Source organism: Pelophylax lessonae (genome assembly GCF_965119305.1).
Source record: "Pelophylax lessonae genome assembly, chromosome: 5".
NCBI lineage: Eukaryota > Metazoa > Chordata > Amphibia > Anura > Ranidae > Pelophylax > Pelophylax lessonae.
In genome coordinates this window covers 228,041,761-228,063,086 of record NC_138772.1, presented here as the reverse complement: position 1 = coordinate 228,063,086, position 21,326 = coordinate 228,041,761, and the positions used below count along the sequence as shown (strand labels likewise).

The 21,326-nt window shown below is 42.9% G+C and overlaps 1 protein-coding gene across 1 annotated transcript in view; it reads right to left on the bottom strand.

Annotated features, from left to right (window-relative positions):
* Positions 1-15,827, bottom strand: part of TEX10 (testis expressed 10) — a 122,943-nt gene extending 107,116 nt beyond the window's left edge. Inside the window, exons 1-4 of the mRNA XM_082259524.1 lie at positions 15,491-15,827; positions 11,350-12,065; positions 5,895-6,138; positions 3,387-3,496 (exon numbers count right to left, since the gene is read on the bottom strand). Coding sequence (XP_082115650.1) covers positions 3,387-3,496; positions 5,895-6,138; positions 11,350-12,065; positions 15,491-15,670 — 1,250 coding nt within the window. The 5' untranslated portion in view covers positions 15,671-15,827. The remainder of the gene's footprint in view (positions 1-3,386; positions 3,497-5,894; positions 6,139-11,349; positions 12,066-15,490) is intronic.
* Between the last annotated feature and the right edge of the window lie 5,499 nt (positions 15,828-21,326).

The window sequence follows — 21,326 nt, the reverse complement described above, 5'->3', positions numbered from 1 at the left end:
GTGAAGCGCTGTAAATACTTTCCGGATGCAATGTAAATGGTTTTCTTTGCCCTCTTTCTAGCTGCACAGATGGACTGATCTTGTATTCACAGGCAGCCTGTAGTGGGGTGATCTGCTAGCCTCCACTCACAGCTCCATTATGTATACAGGCTATGTGCACCACAGTAATGTCACTGCTACTTTTATAAAGTAGTCCATTGTTGCAAAAACATCTGGTACACACAGATAAGAATAATACAGTACAGTATATACCTCAGTAGCCACAAAGGGTATTTAACCACTTGCCAACCGCTCACATGGAGCGTACTGCGGCAAAGTGGCTCGATTCCGTCCAGCGACGTAGACCTACGTCGCTGAACTCCTCCCCATGTGGGTGGCGCGCGCGCGCTGCCGGAGGCTCGCTCCCGCTGTATTCAGACACAGCGGGAGTCGGGCCAGGGGAGGAGAGGCGGTGATCACCGCCGCTCTTCCCCGATCGTCGGGGATCGAGTAAGGAAATCCGCCCGCTTGTGTAAACAAAGCAGGCGGATCTCCTATGTGACAGGCAGGGACAGATTACAGGATTCAGCATAGCTGAACCTGCAATCTGTGCCTGTGTCACACAGTCCCCTCCCACACACGTCAGTAAGGACCAGGCACATATTTAACCCCTTGATCACCAATAAAGTTAACCCCTTCCCTGCCAGAGTCATTATTACAGTAACAGTGCATATTTATAGCACTGATTACTGTAGTAATGTTACTGGTCCCCCCAAAAGTGTCAAAAATGTCAGTCAAGGGTCCGATCTGTCCGCCGCAATGTCGCAGTCCCGCAAAAAAAAAAAAAAAAAAAAAACACACACGCAGATCGCCGCCATTACTCGTTAAAAAAAAAAAAAAAAAAAAAAAGACATAAATCTTCCCCGTAGTTAGTAGCTGCGATAACTTTTGCGCAAACCAATCAAAAAACGCTTATTGCAATTTTTTTTACCAAAAATATGTAGCAGAAAACAAATTGGCCTAAAATGTTAAAAAATTTTGATTTTTACATTTTTTGGGGGGAATTTCATATACAAAAAGGGGAAAATATTATTTTTTCAAAATTGTCGCTTTTTTTTGTTTATAGCGCAAAACGTAAAAAAAAATTAAAATCGCACAGGTGATCAAATGCCACCAAAAGAAAGCTCTATTTGTGGGGAAAAAAAGGACAAATATAATTTGGGTACAGCGTCGCACAACCACGCAATTGTCCGTTAAAGTAATGCAGTGCCGAATCGCAAAATATAGCCTGGTCAGGAATAGGGTAACCTCTTCCGGTCTTAAAGCGGTTAAAAATAAGCTCATTGAAAATTTTTTTGTCAAAAGACATGTAGCTAAATACATTTTGGCCTAAATATATGACAAAAATATATTGGATATTTTTTAACTGTCAAAGTAGAAAAATATTGTTATTTTTTCAAAATTGTCGCTCTTTTTTTATTAATATCACAAAAAATGAAAAGCGCAGAGGACGTAAATTTTGTTTGGGTACAGCGTTGCACGACCACGCAATTGTCAGTTAAAATCGCACAGTGCCAAGTTGCAAAAAAGTGGCCTGGACGTAAAGCAGGAAAATCCTCCGGTCCTAAAGTGGTTAAAGTACTTGTCCTCATTATTCTCCTTTGTGAAGGGACCAGTCATCTGGGCATCAAAGGGCATTCCGTTTGAAGATGATAAACTCTTAAGGCTTTCTGCACTACAGAGACAATACTTTCTCCCCAATTAGTACTTTTTGTTTTCTGCAGCTTCACCATGCTTGTACTTCTCAATTTGACCTCTGTGCAGTAATTTTTTCTGTTACAAGGTTAGAATCCCTTTTGAGGTCTGTGCACCTTTCTAAAGCTTACTCAAACATTTGCAAGGCCTTGCACCGCCCCTGCCCATCCGACATTAATCAAATGCAAAGAGAAATGGTCTCCAGATCTCGTGTCCCTGGACAATGAGGACTGGGACTATCTGTTCTTTAAACACTTTATATGAACCAGAGACTGGCTCATACAAACCGTTCACTGCAGCTACCTCATTCCAGCATGGCTAAGTAAGCTCTCCATGCAGCAGTCTGCTGCCTGCTCAAGGTGCTCCTCTGTCCCTGCTGACTTCATATACGTTTCTTGGTCCCGTACTTTACTACTATCACACTTTATTGGACACGGATTCATGAGTCTATTACCGATTTTACTGTCATTGTGATCCCCTTGGGATATGCCTCTTGGGCTTGATGGAGCCTCTGTCCAATCAAAAGGGTGACCAGGACTTTGCTTGGCATTTTAAATATTTTTTTATGCCAGAAAAGCTATAATCCTTCAGTGGAAAGGATCAAGCTCCCCCTGTCTTAGACAGATGGAAATCACTGATAAACTATTACTGCTTTATAAAGCTGCTTGTAGCAGTAGGGGGGATGTCACACTAAATTTCATTGTGACTGGAGTCCTTTGGGCTCTGCCATCCCACCCTAAAACTCCCTCCTTTTGATGGGTATGCTGCTTTGAATGGTTCTGTGATGGTTCTCCATGAGGTTAATAACCCCTTTATTTCAGGTTTCTTTTGTCCCTCATGATTTTTTTCTAACTAGCACCCAATTTAACACTTGTCCTTATGCTATTCATTAAGGTTACTGTCTCTCTGTCTATACCAAAGGTTAAGGTTGTTTTAATTCAATATATTATCTCTGCTGGCTTCTGTGACTTGTCTTGAGCTTTTGCTAACTGTAGCTACTATGAGCACTTAAGAGGTATATTATAGGTTCTTAGTTTTTTTTCTTTTATCCCTTTTGATGCCCTGGGTGGGTGGTGTTTGTTTTGATAGATTTCCCAGATCCCATTTTTTATGGGAACGAGGTAGTTTAACACAGTAAAAGGTTAAAACTCACACATTGTGTATTTTGGGATCATTACTCCCCATTTCCAGCTTGTTTTGTACCCTACTAGTCTTCAACATTTACATTATATACCTCATCTAGGGTTCATTGTTACTGGAAAATCAATGCCAGGCTGTGCTCCATCAAGCTTTTGTTGGATCTTTGTGGAGCTCCTGCCCACATTTATTGTTTATTGTAGTACTGGCACAATCTTTTGTAAATGCACAAATGTCTAAATAAAGATTGACAAAAAAAGAAGCATACCCCAAATAACAGCCTAAATGTTGGGTGAATCTAAATGTAAAAAAAGATATTCATGAATTTTGCATTTCTCCACAAACGGAAAAAAAAAAAAAAAAAAAAAAAAAAAAGAAAAAACATGCATATTCAGGAAGATTGGAGAACCACTTTAGGCTAAAAATTATCCAAACGCTCTGTATCTGCAAATTCACAGATTGCGTCAATCAACTCTACTCACTGAATACAAAGTTTGACAAATTAATTGTATTACCCTTTCATTATTTTTTTCTTCTGTTTCCAGGTATCTTGTGTGTTGTAAGGAAAATGCTTCATGAAGTGATGCTTGAAATCTTTAAGATAATTCTTCCTGAGCCAACCATCCTATTGAGGAAAAAGAGATCAGTATATGAAATGAATCTCCTGGTTTAAAGTCACTCATCTAAGCGAATGCCCTTCTTTTACAAATACCAAATTACAAAAAGGTTTAGCCTCATCTCACAGCTTTTTCATTCCAAATGCAATCCACAACATATTAAAAGAATCCATGAAAAACGAGCTGCGATTTCCATTGAAACAATTGTCAGAATGCCAAAGATCCAGCTGACTTCCCAATGTAATACAATGTTAAAAATTGTACAAATACGGAAATATTTTGGTCTACAGAGCAAGAAATTGGTGATGTATCTGGATATCGCTATGCTTCATGACAACTATGGGTTCTTAGACCACACACCATGGGGGATTACAGTAGCCTCTTCCTTTAGAGCAATGTATGGTAGAGCTGCACGATTCTGGGCAAAATGAGTTTTACGATTTTTTAGCTTGGAATAAAGATCACGATTCTCTCACGATTCTCTGTGTAACAAAAAAAAATTGGGATAACTTTACTGTTACGTTTTTTTTTTTATTCATTAGTCACAAGTCTATTAATTGCGTTTGAAAGACTGCTACGCAAATACAGTGTGACATAAAATATTACAACAATCGCCATTTTATTCTGTAGGGTCTCTGCTAAAAAAATATATAAAATGTTTGGGGGTTCTAAGTACTTTTCTAGCAAAAAAAAAAATGATTTTAACTTGCAAGCAACAAGTGTCAGAAAAAGGTCTAGACTTTAAGAGGTTAAACTTCCTTTCTCCCTGGCAGAGGGAAGGAAAAGATACAATGTAATCATTTTGTTTATAGTTACTGGGAGACTTAGGTCCGGTTCACACTTATGCGATGCGGGAAGGCTGCGAATTCGCAGCCTGTTCCCGCATCGCACACGCACCCCCGGCAGTTCACACTGCCATATGCGATACGCTGGGGGTGTCAATGTAATCTTAACGACACCCCCAGTTTGATCGCATATCGCAGTGCGATCGTGCAGTTCGCACAGGATCGGATCGCACAAGTGTGAACCGCTGTGCGATCCGATTCTGATGCGGCTTCCAAAAAGGGTCCTGTGCGTGTTTGCTGCGGCTGCGGTGCGAATTTAGCCATACAGAGTGTATGGCTAAACTCGCACCGCACAGCCGATCGCATGTAATGAAAGAGCAGTGCGCTCCGACATTACATGCGAACCCCGCACTCGCATAAGTGTGAACCGGGGCTTAATGCTGATAGGCGTTTGCGGGGAGGCTTTTTTTTTTTCCACAGCTGTTCTCTCTACTTCCTATGCAAAGAATCGAGCATATGTAAGGTTTAGATCGTCAGGGGGGGGGTGAATCGAGATCGCGATTTTCATACGATTAATCGTGCAGCTCTAATGTATGGTACAGACCGGCTGTTCTCCCCTTTAGTATTATTTACTAAAGTGTATTTTAAAGGACAGAAATATAGGATTATAATTATATTTAAAATTAACCAATCAGGACATCTGTGCTATTTTGTGCCTTTTCCCAGCACTAACCTGTATTGTGTCCCTGTTATTGCACTGTTTCATTGTACATCCTATTTTGTCCCCTCTGTCTTGGGGATAACTATGGTTTGATTTTTTGATACTTTGTTATGTATGACTTCTTACTACCTTCAATAAAATATCTGAATATGAAAATTAACCAATCAATCTTAGCCACACATAGTGGTAAATAGCAAGAATAATGTAACCAAATACAGTATACCCTATTTCATATGAATCTGGATCTGTGTGTGTGTGAAATACAGATACACATATCTACATATAACTTTACATAAATATCTGATCCACAGCTATTGCTTCAATTATGCTCTTTTCTGGGATCTACTGCCCTCTTTTCTCTACTTCCTAAACCAGTTCTAATAGGGAGTGGTTCCCCACATTCTTGAGTTTTTGTAGTGTAACCATAATCAACCTGTATCTGTCCTTCCCCCTAATGCAAATCTATTTAACATATTCATACCTATAAAAGGGTGCCTTGTTTATAATATCCAATAATTTATTTGTAACACACCTTAACTTACAGATTAGTAACAGTGCCTCAGTGACACCCTGGTCCAGCTTACTGCTACGTAGTGCCTGTAGAGTGCCCAGGCCCAAGGCTGCGCTATCCAGCAACAGAGGGAGCACCTTCTGTTAGTTACTTTGGAAAGTAGCTGGAGCTGAACTTTGATTGACCAATTAGCCATAGACTAATGTTTTGAGGCAAATGTCCTTTATAAGATTGTTCTGTCTAGTATAAATTCAAAACGTTTACATTTCCCTCAACAGAACCACTATCCCACATATTGTCCTGCAAATAGATAGTCACCACCACTAGCAGAAAGAACGCACATATCAAAAATGCAATGATTTCAAAACAAAGTATTAAGCAATAGGTACCATCTTCTGTGATTCGTCCTGGTGTTCACTAAGCTTCCAAAGGAGAGAAATGATGCTCAGCACCTGCTGCAGAAGATGATGTGCTACAGGTTTTAGCAAGTTTTCAGAACTATCACCCATGTTACTGGGCGACTCCTCAACCCAGCATTCAATCAAAATCGGAATGACTGCTTCTATGAATGCCTTTAAACTATTTGAAGATGAGAGACCTTCATCTGTGTTGCAAGATATACCCACCAATGACCTGGCAACAAACAAAAAAAAAGAAAAATAATTAAATATTACAGAATATCAATGTGAAGATGATAACTAACCCAAAATTTGAATCACCATTTTAATAGGATCAATTGTGATCCTCTGGGGAAAGGATTCTGTATGGAGGTTTTCAATTTGTTTATTTTTTTTTTTCTACCGGTTTAACTAAAATCACCTTTGGACCACTTGCCTGCGATGTACTGCCGACAGACGGCCCGTGAAGGCAAAGCTACGCACTGGTACATCGCTGCCTGCTTCCAGGTTTAGGAGGAGGGGAGTCTGTTAGCAAGTCCTGGCAAATGATCCATGGCCGGGGACCTGCTAATCAACTGTGTCCAATCACAGCCCAGAGCCCTGTGTTAACAATCTTTACAGATGGAACGATCTCACTGTTTCTTATCAATGAAAAGCAGGGATAAGAAACAAAGATCTGTTATAAGCATAAGCAAGTATAAGCAGCACATAATAGACACATTACACACATAATAGACACATTACACACATTGCTAGGCACACATTTAACCCCTTGATTGTCCTAGATGTAAACCTTTTCCCAGTCAGAGTCATTAGTACAGTGACAGTGCCTATTACTAGCACTGATCACTGTATTAGTGTCACTGGTGAGGTCAGTGTCAGTCAGTCCCCCCCCCCCCCTTCTTTAACATTTTCGGGTCTTTAGCATTGCAAAAAAAAAAAAAAAAACAGTGGTGATCAAATACCACCAAAAGAAAGCTCTATTGTGTGAAAAAAAAATTACATGAATTCAGTTTGAGTACATCGCTGGAGGACCATGCATATAACAGTTAAGTAGCACAGTTAAGTAGCACAGTTCTGAATAGCAAAAGATGTCCTGGTCATGAAGGGCAGAAGTGGATATGAGCTAGTGTATTTTTACCCCATTTACCTACACTGCAGTGCATTACCAAAAATATTGGGAAGCCTGCCTTTACATGAACTTTAATGGCATTCCAGTCTTAGTCCATAGGGTTCAATATGGCCCACCCTTTGCAGCTACAACTCTTCTGGAAAGGCTGTCCACAAGGTTTAGGAGTGTGTCTATCGGAATGTTTGACCATTCTTCCAGAAGTGCATTTGTGAGGTCAGGCACAGGCGAGATAGCCTGGCTCACAGTCTCCACTCTAATTCATTCCAAAGGTGTTCTATTGGGTTAAACCCCTGCATATAGGATTGTGGAAAAAAATGAATTAACCAAGCGTAGCCTCTGTTAAAGCTGACCTATGAGGCTAGAGTTTGGCCAGAGAAGTTTTATAAAATTTGTGTACCCTGGCTAGATCCACAGGACACTGCAGAATCTCTCTTTTGCTTGATAGCAGATTCCACACCATAGTTCCACCTTTTGTGTACAGTCACAATGGTGTTTCATGTTTCATACATGGCCACCACATAAATACAGATGGGGACTTTTTTTTTTTTTTTGGCACAGGTCCTACAGTTTATTGTGATTAGACCATTGATGTGCACAATGATTCTTCTTTCCAAAGATCGAGTTATAGTATGACTTACAGTTTAGTTTGTACTGAATGGCAATACGCCGTTTGTTCTCTTCCAAAATTCTGACTACATTAATCGTAGATGCAAATCATGAGTGTCTACATTTACTGTAATTTATCTTACACATATTTGCCATATACTCAACAACAGAGTTTAAAAAAAAAAGAAAACTAAACGTGGCATTCTTCTCTCTGGTCACTAATATAAGGGGAACATTATTTCCTGCTGATCACAAATGTAAGGGACATTCTCTTACCTATCTTGATTTTAGGAATACTCTCTGCCTCTTTCTTTTAACCATCAATGAACGGGCATTATTCCACTCACTGGACATAGATGTAAGTGGGCAATTCTCTCTCACCCAATATAAAAGGGACCCTTCACTGAACAGCAGTGTAAAGAGGCATTTCTCCACAGACTATCCTTATAAGGGAATCTTTATTTTTGAAAATGATTTCATCTTAATATATACAGCACAAATGTTGACACCAAACGGAAGACATTTCAAGTACTCTAGCCATGCCACCCTTTTCTTTCACATCTATAATATGACTTGCTAATGTGCTGTAAGCAAGGGCTCGACAAACCCCGGGCGCCAGGTCGCATTGGCGACCAGAATTAGCGACCTGGCGCCTGGGGTGCACTCCAAGAGGTGTCCTGTCCCTTTTGCGCCCCCCCCCCCCCCCGACTCACGAGTGCACGGACTTCCGTGCCGTCCGTAAATTGAGGCCGCGGCTTTTCGGCCTTCTTCAATGAGAGAACGGGGAACTGGCGCCCTCTTGTGGTGGCCGGGAGTTTGACAAGCAGTAACTAATGGCTGTTTCCCCTGCCTGTCCATCTCCTTCCCCAAGAGGAGATGAGAGGGAAGTTTTTGCAGGCTTAATCTCCCTGTCCACTTATCTTTGCTTAAAAGGTAAGTGGATAGGGAGTGTGGTGGTTATTATTATTATTAATTTCTTTTTTTTTTTAATTATTAAAAAAATAATTATTTTTCTTTTTTTTTTTATTATTATTATTATTATTATTATTATTAAAAAAAAATGTTCTTTTTTCAATTACAAATTTTTTTTTTCTTTTTCTTTTTTTTCAATTATTATAAAAAAAAATATTATATAATATAATTTTTTTTTTTTTCCCTCATCGCCATGCCACAGTTTAAGGCCCCTTTCACACGGGCTGTCTGATCAGGTCCGCCTGTCAGTTTCTCAGGCAGACCTGATCAGACCCTTCAGTCTCCTCTATGGAGCGGTAATCTGCCGCCATCTGATCCTGTCTGCCAAAAACAGACGGATGGTGGTTCTATTTTCCATCCATCCCGTGGATCGGATCAGATGGCATCGGATGGAAACAGACAGACAGTCTGTTTCCATCCGATTGCGCTATAGAGGAGAGTGGGGTTCTAGTCGTCTTTGTGTAAATTTAGTACGTTATTTTTTGGAAATAAAGCTTGGTTGTTTGTTTTTTAAAAAAAAAAAAAACTGGCTCCTAACTTTTTTAGCTGGCTCCTAGATTTCAGGAAAATTTGTCAAGCCCTGCTGTAAGCTGTAGATATACATTTATCAGGGGTTTCCTGAGACCTGGAAACTTTTTTAAAAGATCCTCTGGGGTAATAAGGTTGAAAAAGGCTAGACTGAACAGTGATAATATACTCTGGTCTGCATGCAGCCAGGTATCTACTCCAAGATTAATCCAGGTTGTGCCAAATTTTGTCTGGCAAGTTACCGTTTACCAGCACGCAGCAAAATGTAGGTTATATGTTCCCATTTTGGACAATATACTACTAAAATCAGGTTGCTGGAATATTTTACCGAACCCACTGTTGAAGTGTCTGTTGCACTGGCAGGTTAGTATTCCAGAGTTTCTGAGGGGGAAGCTTCCAGATAGTAACCAATCAGCTTTTAACTTCAGTTTGTTCAAAAAAGCTTTGACACTAAACTTAGAAGATTACTGGTTACTATGCACAGCTGCACCAGATTCTGCATGTAACAATTTTAGTAAATCTCTCCCATGGGTAGCATGAAGTGATACAAGGGGAACAATGTGGGCTACTATGAAGTAATTATTTGGGTTGGGCACTGCGGTACCGCCTGCTAATTTACGATGGCATACCACCAATGCTGACAATCTTGGCCTATTTTGGTGCCAAATAAAATGTAGGATGTTTTTAAGATGAGGTTAGGTATAGGGATTGGCAGGACTATATAGTATATGAACTCAGGTCAATAGGTCATTTTCAGGGCATGTATACTGCCAAACCAGCATCAAGATAAGGTTTTCAAGTGGAAAGGAGGGTAGCTAAATCCTTGAACAAGGGGAGAGGCAGGGATAGTTGACCCAGAGTCATTCCCCACAGCTTGGTATTTCAAAAGGTGGCCGAGCTGTCATCATAGCTGAACGTAGAATTCAGCCATTATCAAACCCTTCCTCTGTCTGCTCTAACTCTCACGTTCAAACTGCAATAATAAACTTGCCAACACTGCACTCTTCGAGGTCCTCTTACCTTACACATCACTCTTTGATCTTTTCTTTCCTTTCTAAACAACTGTTTAGTTTCCTATGTTCCCATTTAACTGCTTCTCCACACTCTGTATGATGGTGTACTACAAAGCTGCATACTTGACCCACCTCTCTTCTCCATCTATACGCATGGTCCTGTACAGGTATCTCCTTTTTGATTATATATCACTTCTGATGTACAGCTCTTGGTACCTTAGTGTAATCAGTACGTTATGAATATAAAAATAAATTAATTAAAATAACTCCCTGCATTGCTGTTCAGGGCAAAGTCACCAATGAATGAAAACATGACTTTCACATTCTAACCTACACTGGAACAATTGGATTAGTCATATTGGAAAACTGCTTTGGTTTATTTCCTCCAATTTTTTAATCAAAAGGAGCTCATATGCCTAACTTATTTAAAATGTTTTTCTGATAGCCCAGCTTTGCAGGCAAGCTTTAATATAGCCTAATTTAGCAGGTCAAAGCATAAAGTGGTTGTAAAGGCAGAAGGTTTTTCATCTTAATGCATTCTATGCATTAAGATAACAATCCTATGTGCAGCAACACCCCTAATAGTTACCTTAGCCCCCTCTCGATCCAGCGATGTCCACGAATACCTCGGCCGTCCGAGACTTTTCCTCCTGGTTGGCTGAGGCAAATAAAATCAGTTCGCCAATGAAGAGAGAAAGGGCCTGGGCCGAACCCCTGCTTCTTGTCAAAATGGATACACAGAGCTGCTGCTTGGCTATAGCAAAGCTGCTTGCTGTGTGGGCACTCAACAGGAGGGAGGGACTAGGAACTCCAGCCAGGGACCTGAAAAGTAGAGGATCCATGCTGCCCTGTGCAAAACCACTGCACAGAGCTCACTTTAAGGTTTGTTTTTGTTTTTACTTAACAAACAATTTACCCATGCAGTGTGGGAGGCACCACTGCAATGGTTTTCCTTGCCACCCCAGTCTGGCCAGCAGCAAAACCTCTGGGGACTTCACAGAATACTGGCTGAGTACACTTGAGAAACCCCGATTTAGACAGTACATAAGGCAGAATGTCCATATTAATGAATTTGGAAGAAAAAAAATAAGCAATACAAGAGGATGGGAGGGATGACAACATAAATATTTACATAACATAACACTTTTTTTTAAAAGGATATGCACCATTTAAAGATGTATAAATGCATACTAACCTCAGATGAAATGAGGAGTTTTTACTTATTTGTGTTTGTCCACAATCAAACAACCTGATTTGGTGCTGACCAGCTGCATGCTCTCGCCAAGAGATGTCTATGTTTGCTTTTACAGTAAACTCATTTTCGGTGCCATCGTGAAGTTCCTCTTTGTCAGGATATCGTTCAAAAGCTCGTTTCACTAATGCCTGAAGAAACTTTTTTAGTCTACCCAGTACACTTATCCTCCACTTCTGAGATGTAATCTTCCGATTAGGATTTACAGACAGTGTCCAAGATGGTGCCTTATCTGTGTTTTTTATTTCTTTAGAGTTCTTTTGGTGGGAAATAAGTTCCAAGAAATTGTTCAACAACATACTACTACGATCAATAAGTAAGTCAGGATATTCTTCCAAAAGGATATCTAGGATCTTCAGTGAGTCTTCCTGAATCCCCAGCATAATATGAGTCATAGCAGAGGAGAGGTGAGCACTTACAAGAGGGAAAAAAGGTGCAATCCTTTCTTGAGAAATCATGGGTGCCAAATGCTGCAAGACAGATATCGTGGCCGACCTAACCATAGAATCTTTGTCGGTGAACACAGCAGTCACTTCACTCATTATATTCGAAATGTGCGTATCAATTAATGAAGGATGAGTTGACAGGATTTCTCGGAGACCAACAAGTGCCCCATGTTTAACACCAGAATTGTAATGGTGCAACTGTGAAAGGATATCCTGCAAAAGAAAAGACCACAGAACTGAATCACTAACAACCAGAATTCATTCCTCAGCATGAATGGAAAATGAAAAACGCACAGGTATAGGCAGCATTGTAAAGGTAAAGGAGTTAATAAAGTGTATATAAAGCAATTTTATTTTTTTTTAACTTCCTGCACTTCCTTTTTCATTTCTACTTGCTACTATCACCAGTCAATAAACTAGGTTTTATCTTGTTTTTGTAACATTGGAGTAACTATTAAAAACAAGGCATGTCTGGTCATATGTGCTTTCAAATAAACCACACCGATAAAGAAAATCTGTTTTAAGAGAAATATTAAGATGCCACTCATACCCTTGTTTTGAAAGTACCAGTGCACCGGCATTAATGCTAATTATTGACTTTACTACCATTTGCATTACTGACTTGAAAAACACATGCATGTTCAAAAGAAGACGGTAGCAATGGCAGCCCATGTATTTCCTCCTGCATAGGATTTTTCTAATGTTTGATTCATTAGGCTCACAGGGGACCTAAAGGAAACCTGTCATGGAGGTTGCCTTTGCTGACTTTCACAACCCGGCTACATGCTGACCATCCATCATGCCTTCAAGTAGAACTTAAAGAGGAGCTCCAAGCTCCTCCAAAAAATTAAATATTAGCAGCTACAAATACTGAAATTTGAATATAAGGACACTTACCTGTCCAGGGAACCAGCGACGTCCTCACCCAAACAGATTTTTCAATCAGCTTCTAGTGCAGGCGCTGCCATCTCTAGTAAGGGAAACAGGAAGCAAAGCCTTGCAGCTTCACAGCCTCTTTCCTACTGTGCCTGAGTGAGTTGCACAGCATCTTGTGAATGGTCCCGTTGTATTCTGGGACCTGGTATTTGTCCCAGAAGACTTCGGGGAAGGAGGGAGCGGAACTCTCGGCTAAAATAGCCGTGTCAAAACTAGGTAACCACTACCCCCCCCCCCCCCCCACGCCAACAAAAAGTACCAAATGTGGAAGTGGAGGGGGGTGGATGCAAACAAGTGGAGCTTCCCCTTTTCGGTGGAGCTTTGCTTTAAGTCAAAAATACTTACTACTGTTCCAATGGTCCAAGACCTGCAGGGCCCATCGTCGGCATCTTCTTTGCAGCTTTTACGGGTGTCAGTCCTCAGCCTTCTCGACTGTCCGGCGCAGGATGCCATCACTTCTGCACATGCGCAGGAGTGCAGTCATCCCAGCACACAGGCACTGTGCTGGAATGTATTGTGTATGTCAGTGTACACATTCTACAGAGGATCGTAAACGGTTATTCTTACAGTTTGCATCAACTAGTGTTTTTCTTTTAAAGTAGCTGTAAAGGCACAAGGTTTTTTTACCTTCATGCATTCTATGCGTGAAGGTAAAAAACCATCTGTGTGCAGCAGCCCACCCCCCCCCCCCCAATACTTACATGAGCTCCCTCTACATCTAGCCATGTCCACAAGAGCCTTGCCTCTGGGGGGCACTTCTTATTGACATTTGGCCACAGCGGGAGACAATCACACCCAGGGAGCCAATCAGGAGAGGGAGGGGGCAGGGCAGAGTCGTGGCTTTGTGTGTGAATGGACACACAGCTGAAGGTCGGGAGCGTGCCTGCTTAGATGCCCCCAGAGCAAGCTGCTTGCTGTGGGGGCACCTGGCAGGCGGGAGAAGCCAGGAGCACCTGCAAGGAACCCAAGAAGAGGGGAATGGGGCTGCTCTGTGCAAGACCATTTCACAGAGCAGGCAAGTATAACATGATTGTTATAAAGAAAAAGGGCTTTAATATCGCTTTGTCAGGTACGGAATAGATACTCTTACATTGGTCCGAGCAGAATCAATGTAACTTTACAAATAGGAAAAATACCTGGGAGTTCAGCTATAAAATCCAACTCCAGACAGAAAACAAATGATCTCTTGCGGTGGGGCTGTGCATGTACTGCAAAGGGTTAAAGCGGAACTTCAGCCTCCGCCCCATTTTTGGTTTCCTAAAGGGGTTGTAAAGTCTCATGGTTTTTCACCCTAATACAATCTATACAATAAGGTGAAAAACCTTCTGTGCTTCAGCTGCCCCCCCAGGCTCCCCCTTTTTCTTAAATAAAACAAACCTTTACGATGACTTTAACCCCTGCATACCAGAGGTTGTCTTCTGCACAATTCATTTCACCCAGAGGATCCAGCGTTGTCCTGCTAAAAGGGGGAACACACTGCACGTCGCTCGTCCAGGCAAATGATGTGCACCTGGGGGTGACCTGAACTTTTTAACAAAGTTAAAAAAAAAAAAAGAATTAAAAAACAGCTCTATATATCAGGAGAGAAGGGGTGGATAGAACTGAAGATTTCCTGGAGGATGAAGATCCACTTTTAGAGCCAGTTCACACCATAGAAACGCATTCCGGGTGCTTTTCTGCATTCGCATTTTTGATGCGTTCCAGTGCGTCTTTTATGTGTTTTATCACGTTCCAGTACAGAAAAAAATGCAGTTCTACTTTTTTTTCCTGGAACTGCACTGGTGTGAACTATGCCATCGAAAACCATATAACCTGCTATCCATTTGTTTTTGATGAAAAAAAAAATGCACTGGACTGAATGTGGTGTGAACTGGCCCTAGGAACTTGTTTCATCCAGGGGAGCTGAGAAGCTCTATTCCTCCATGATCACACGATAGACTATCCCTCGGCGTCCTCACGTCCAGAGCTTGGCAATGGACCCTGCTTTGGTCTTGATATCAGCACCCTAGACTAGTGAAGTGCGAGTACAGATCTAGCCGTGGGGAGGAGCGGAGGACCGGGTAAGTACATTTCTTTTTGCTGCTCCTCTAGACATAAATGAGCAATTAAAGAGGAAGTAAACCCTCCTCTGACACTTTTACCTATTGGTACTGTAAATATCTCCTAAACATGCACCGTTTAGGAGATATTTACCTTACATGCAGCCAGTGACGTCACTGGCGCATGCGCTCTGAAGGAACGGCCGCTGGTGCCGTTTCTTCAGAGCCCCGTCCCGTGACCGTCGGCTCCCGCACGCGTGCGCGGGAGTGACGTCACCGCGGCTCCAGCCAATCAGATGGCCGGATGCCGCGATCCCGGAAGACGGGCGACTGGACATGTCGCCCGTCATACAGGTGAGCGGGCGGCACAGCGGGGGCTTCGTCCTAAGGTAAGTATCTCATAACGAGCTAGTATGCGATGCATAATAGCTCATTGTGGGTTTCTCTTTCAGCAAAAAAAAAAAGGTTTCAAGGGTTTACAACCTCTTTAACCCCTGAAGCACTGGCACAGCCCCACCGCAAACAATTATTATTATTTTTTTTTATTTGCCTGGAGTTGGGCTATAAACAGGTAGTAGCATGGTCCTGTATTTACTCACTATTCCCCTACTACCAAAAGACTATAGAAAGCTACTGGGAGGCAGAGGTGTTGTGCACTACTACCGTAATGGTGAGCTTCCTCCTGCTGGTAGGGAGAGAGTGCTGCTCCCTCAGCTGCTCGCTAAGATGAATGGACTTGATCCTGCAGTTGGTGTCAGTTGCATTGTCTGCTCGGGGCTTCTTCTTCCCAACCTTCAGTTTTACTTTCTGGAAATCGTCTTGCCGTTTCCTTTTGTTAGTCATGGCGAAGGCAGACAGATCGGCTGGACGATCAGAAAAAAAAAAAAAAGACCGGTCAGGCTAACAGGACATCTGACAGAAAGCTTCCCGCACTTCTTCCACTCAAAGCACTCCGCTGCATCGCCCGCTCTGAGACATCAACACAGGCGCTTCCGGGTCAGACGACCACTTCCTGCTTCTAGCTACGGAAAGCCCGTGGAGGCATAAAGCTGGGAGCGCTCACACAATGACCTCACACGTATTTCATAATGAAAGCTACGCTTTCGCTTTAGAAACTACAATAAAATAAGTGCTCTCTCCAAAGGAGACCGCTAAAGTGTATAAAATGCAGGAAAGCAAAGAAGAATGCTTTGTCTCTTCTGCAACAGTGATAAACTCTGCCATCCTCTGTATTCAAACTCACACTAGGGAAGTGCTGCCAACCTCCTGAAGTGAAATTTACTGGCAGGACACCAAAATTTACAAATGGCACCAATTTTTTCCTGGCAAAAATCATGAAATTTACTGACAGGGCCGCATTTTTTACTGACACTGCAAAAAAAGTACCTGAAATTAAAATTTTCAGTGCTAAGCAATGCAAATATCAATATTTTAACTATAAACATATAGCTAGTTCAATTAGCAATGTGTTTAGGCTAAACAAAAGTTAAAACATATATTTCTCCATTTACATAAAGGTCAGGTTAATATAACCCAGCCAGCATAGAGTTCCCCCTTACATCAGAGTCTGCAGGAATTCCCCTTACAATGGAAGGGGACTCTTATGTAAAGGGGAATGCTGCAGATCATGATCTAAGGGGGGAACTCTGATGTAAGGGGAGCTCTGGGGACCAAAGACCGCCTTTTATCAGAGTCCACTGCGTTCCCCTTTACATCAAAGTTCCCACCTACATCAGGGTCTGCAGAGTTACCCCTTGCACCCCAGACTCTGATGTAAAGGGGAACGCCAGGAACTCTGATGTGGAGGGCACTCTGGTGACCAGAGACCACCTTCCACAGAGTGAATACACTAAGGATAGGGGGGGTTACTAATATAGGGGGGGGGGGACTTTTATATCAGTGCCACCATACATTATTGTATTCACTGTCCACTTATGTCAGTGACACCACCCCCCCCCCCCCCCCCATATCAGACTGGCCTGGCAGTGCTGTTACTGACCTCCTCTCAGGTGCACTGTGCAGGGCTTAGTCAGACGGCTCCAGCTTGGCGGCTCTGGTTTTATCCCAAAATCTCCTCTCCACAGTCCAAACACGTCTGACTTCTCCTGTGACCCCCCCATTCCGGGGGCACTCTCACCTCTTAGGTCCTCTCCAGACCCCCCCCTCAGAGACTTCAGACATGATAAAAGACAAGAGAGGATCAGAGGTTGCGGACATGATGATACAAGAGATGGTTAGAGACTGCAGACATGTTACAGGAGATGGTTAGAGGTTGCGGACATGAAACAAGAGATGACTAGAGGCTGCCGACAAGGTACAGGAGATGGTCAGAGACTGTGGACATGGTACAGGAGATGGTCAGAGACTTTAGACATGGTACAGGAGATGGTTAGAGACTGGGGACATTATACAAGAGACTCCCTCCAGAGTCCCCTTCAAAGACTTCAGACATGATAAAAGACAAGAGATGATCAGAGGTTGCGGACAAGATACAAGAGATGGTTAGAGGATGCGGACATGGTACAGGAGATGGTCAGAGGTTGCGGACATGGTACGGGGGATGGTCAGAGACTGTTGACATGGTACAGTAGATGGTTAGAGACTGCGGTCATGGTACAGGAGATGGTTAGAGACTGCTGGCATGATACAAGAAATGGTTAGAGACTGCGGTCATGGTACAGGAGGTGGTTAGAGGCTGCACAGACATGGTGGTTTCCACCTCTGTCCCCCTTCATGTTACCTCTCGACATCGGTGTCCTCCTGTGCCCCTTTCACCTCTCCAGAGGTACATCAGTGTGTCCTCCTCTGCCCCCTTCACGGCTTCACCCTGCAGTATTTTCCTCCTATTCACCCTGCAGTATTGTTCTCTTATACACTGCAGTATTGCCCCATCACTCACATGAGTGTCTGTCGTCCTCACTCTGAGTCCTCCTCTACTGTGGCGGTGAGGCACAGCTGAAAGCGATTGCCTTTCATTTAAAAATGGCGCCAGGCGGCATCATTACGTAACTGCGCATGCGCCCATCTGGTCGAGCTTGTACGAGCTTTCCCCAGTCCGGCAGGCGTCGGAACTGCACCAAAAAAAACATCTTTTTTATGGGCACCACTGCCCGTAACAGGCATTTACAGGCAGCACAAAAATGGGCTGAAATTTACGGGCTGCCTGTAAGTTAATGTACGGTTGGCAACACTGCACTAGGGTTGCCACCTCATTCTTTAACTACCTCAATACTGGGCACTTAAACCCCCTTCCTTCCCAGACCAATTTTCAGCTTTTAGCGCTGTTGCAATTTGAATGACAATTGCACGGTCATGCAACGCTGTACCTAAACCAAATTTGTGTCATTTTTTCCCCACAAATAGAGCTTTCTTTTGGTGGTATTTGATCACCGTCAGGTTTTTTCTTTTTTGGTGCACAAATAAAAAAAGACTGAAAAGTTTGAAAAAAAAAAAAAAAGTTTTTTTGTTTAGGTTATAAAATTTTGTAAATAGATATGTTTTTTCCTGCACTGATGAGCACTGATGATGCCGCACTGACAGGCACTGATGAGGACACACTGATGGGGTGGCACTGATGAGGTGGCACTGATGGGGTGGCACTGATATGCAGCACTGATGGGCACTGATAGGTAGCACTGATATGCAGCACTGATGGGCACTGATATGTGGCACTGATAGATAGCACTGATATGCAGCATTGGTGGGCACTGATAGGCAGCGCTGATGGGCACTGATAGGCAGCACTGATGGGCACTGATTGGCGGCACTGATGGGCACTGATAGGTGGCACTGTTGGGCGGCAATGATCGGCACTGATGGGTGGCACTGATCGGCACTAATGGGGGGCACTTATGGGCACTGATAGGCAGCACTGGTGGGCAATAATGGGCACTGGTGGGCGGCACTGATAGATGGCAATAACAGCACTGGTGGGCAGCACTGATAGATGGCATTGGTGGGCAACACTGATAGGGAGGGCACTGGGGGGCTCTCTGAGCCCTGTTGGCCATCCCTGGTGGCCATAGTGGGCACCCCTGGTGGTCATGGGTGGGCATCCCTGGTGGCTTAGTGGCACCCCTCCCCCCCCCAGGGCTGCACTGGTAATCAATGTTCTGATTACCAGCACAGACCCCCCCTGTGATCAGTGAGTAATTAGAAATACTCACTGATCACCCCCGCAGCAGCACCGATCCTCTTCTCTTCTCCTCACTGACAGGATCTGTCAGGAGGAGAAGAGATCGAAGCCGTTACAACGGCTCTATTTACATTACATGACAGCTGTGATTGGACACAGCCGTCATGTGATCAGGAGGGCCAATCACAGGGCCCTCCTGCCGAATGATGTTGCTCTGTGTCCGAGGGATACAGGCACATCGAGATCGCGCCGCTGCGCGTGCCCGCGGCGGCGCGATCTCTCTCCTTCTGAAGGACATTCCGGAACGTCCATTCAGAAGGACGAGACTCCCGCCCGGCCGTATATATACACTATGGCCCGGGTGGGAGGTAGTTAAAATAAAACACATATTAATTACACAGGTTCTGAGGCTAATTTAATGCAGATAAGGCACCAAGTGAGTTTAATCACCACCTTAATCAGCCACAGGACCTGTGTATTTTATAGATGTTCGGTTTTAGAGGGATGAGGTGGAAACCCTAACTCATGCCCTTTTTTTACTCCTAGCCCACAGCTCATTGGTGTAAAAGAAAAAAAAATGCGTACATTTTGGAGGACGTCTGAGCTCATTTTTGTTTTGTAATAATGGTGGCCATACACGCTCTGAGTTTAATATAAGTCAATCAAAACAATCAAATTAGCAAACAATTGAGTAGGCATAACTTCCCTTCCGAATACAATTTAGACCTGATTTAGGTTGGTTATAAGCCACAAACATCAAGTAGATACAATATCATGTCTGCGTTAAGGTATGTCACCAATCCTTTTGGAGATGCTCTCTAGCTTCCAGGCATCTGTAGCATGTAACCAAGATTATGCACACCTCCCAATTTTTTGAGATGGGAATGAGAGACACCTATTAGCAAGCACGCTCTGCTTGTTGGTCTGATGTGTTTTCAGCTACCTTATGTAAGTGCAACTTTTAAACTTTAATATATATATCGTTGAATATATGGAGAGCATATATGAATATATAGAATATATGGAGGATGTCGTTGATGATTTGCCTGGGTCGGTGCTGGTGCCCCCAGCGCAGGTACATCGACGACATCCTCCTCCTTTGGGATGGTGATCAATCATCCTTGGAGTTGTTTGTGGCCTCTTAAATGCAAATAATAAAGGCATTGTTCTCACCTTTGAGTGGAGCAAGGAGGAGATTCATTTTCTTGATTTAAACATTAGAGTGGTTGATGGGCAATTGGTCACCTCTACCTTTTTCAAGACTACTGACAGGAACGGATTTATTGACAATACCAGCTGTCACCATCCATCATGGCTAAGATCCATTCCTGTCAGTCAGTTCTTAAGATTAAGGCGTAATTGCTCTAGGAAAGAGGATTTCCTTAAGGAGGCTTCCGCTCTGAAATTGAAATGTTTGGAGAAAGGCTATAGGGAGTCAGATTTGGAAGCAGCCTTAGTACGCGCAAATTCACAAAATAGGGAGGATTTATTGATTCCTAAAGTCAGATCAAAGGACGATACCTTTCAATATGCGTTTTTTTCCACTTACTCCACACAGCATGCTTCAGTTAAAAACATCTTACGCAGACACTGGCACGTGTTGAAGAATGATGGGGTTTTAGGCCCTATCCTACCTGAATTGCCACCTGTGATCTTTAGGGGTGTGCCACCTTTGAGGTTGCAGGTGGCACCGAATATTCAGAACCCTCCCAAGCGGGTTTCATTTTTTTAGGACATGAGTGGGTTCTTCCCGTGCAAGTCCTGTAGGGTCTGCAAACTGAATATTGCTGGCAGGAGGAAAAGTGAGGAGTTTGTAACTCATGTTACCAAACATACGCATAAGATCAAACCCTTCATCACCTGTGCCTCCGGATACATGGTGTACCTTATTAGGTGCCCCTGTGGTTTGGAGTACGTGGGACGTACCACGAGGATGCTTAGGGTACGTTTAAATGAGCACATCACCAACATTTTAAATGGCTTCCCAATGTCTCCCGTCATTATGACAGCCACCATAATAGGGATCCTACAGGTACCTTATTTCTAGGGATCGATAAATACACAGCAAATTGGAGGGGCAATAATCTCACTAGGGGTGTGTCCAGGCTGGAGACAGCCTGGATCTATAAATTTAAATCCTATACGCCACACGGGTTGAACGTGGAGTGGGATATTAATGCTTTCATAGCCAACTCTTAGGTTCAGCCCTCCCTTTATTCTCTACTCTTTTATATCCTCTGTCTATTTGACTTTTTATGTTGGCTTTTTGGAGCCTCTCATATTTATATATATTGTATATTATCCTCTATGGTTGTTTTTAATGTTGTATTAGACATTTTTTATTTTTAATATTATATGTGTGAT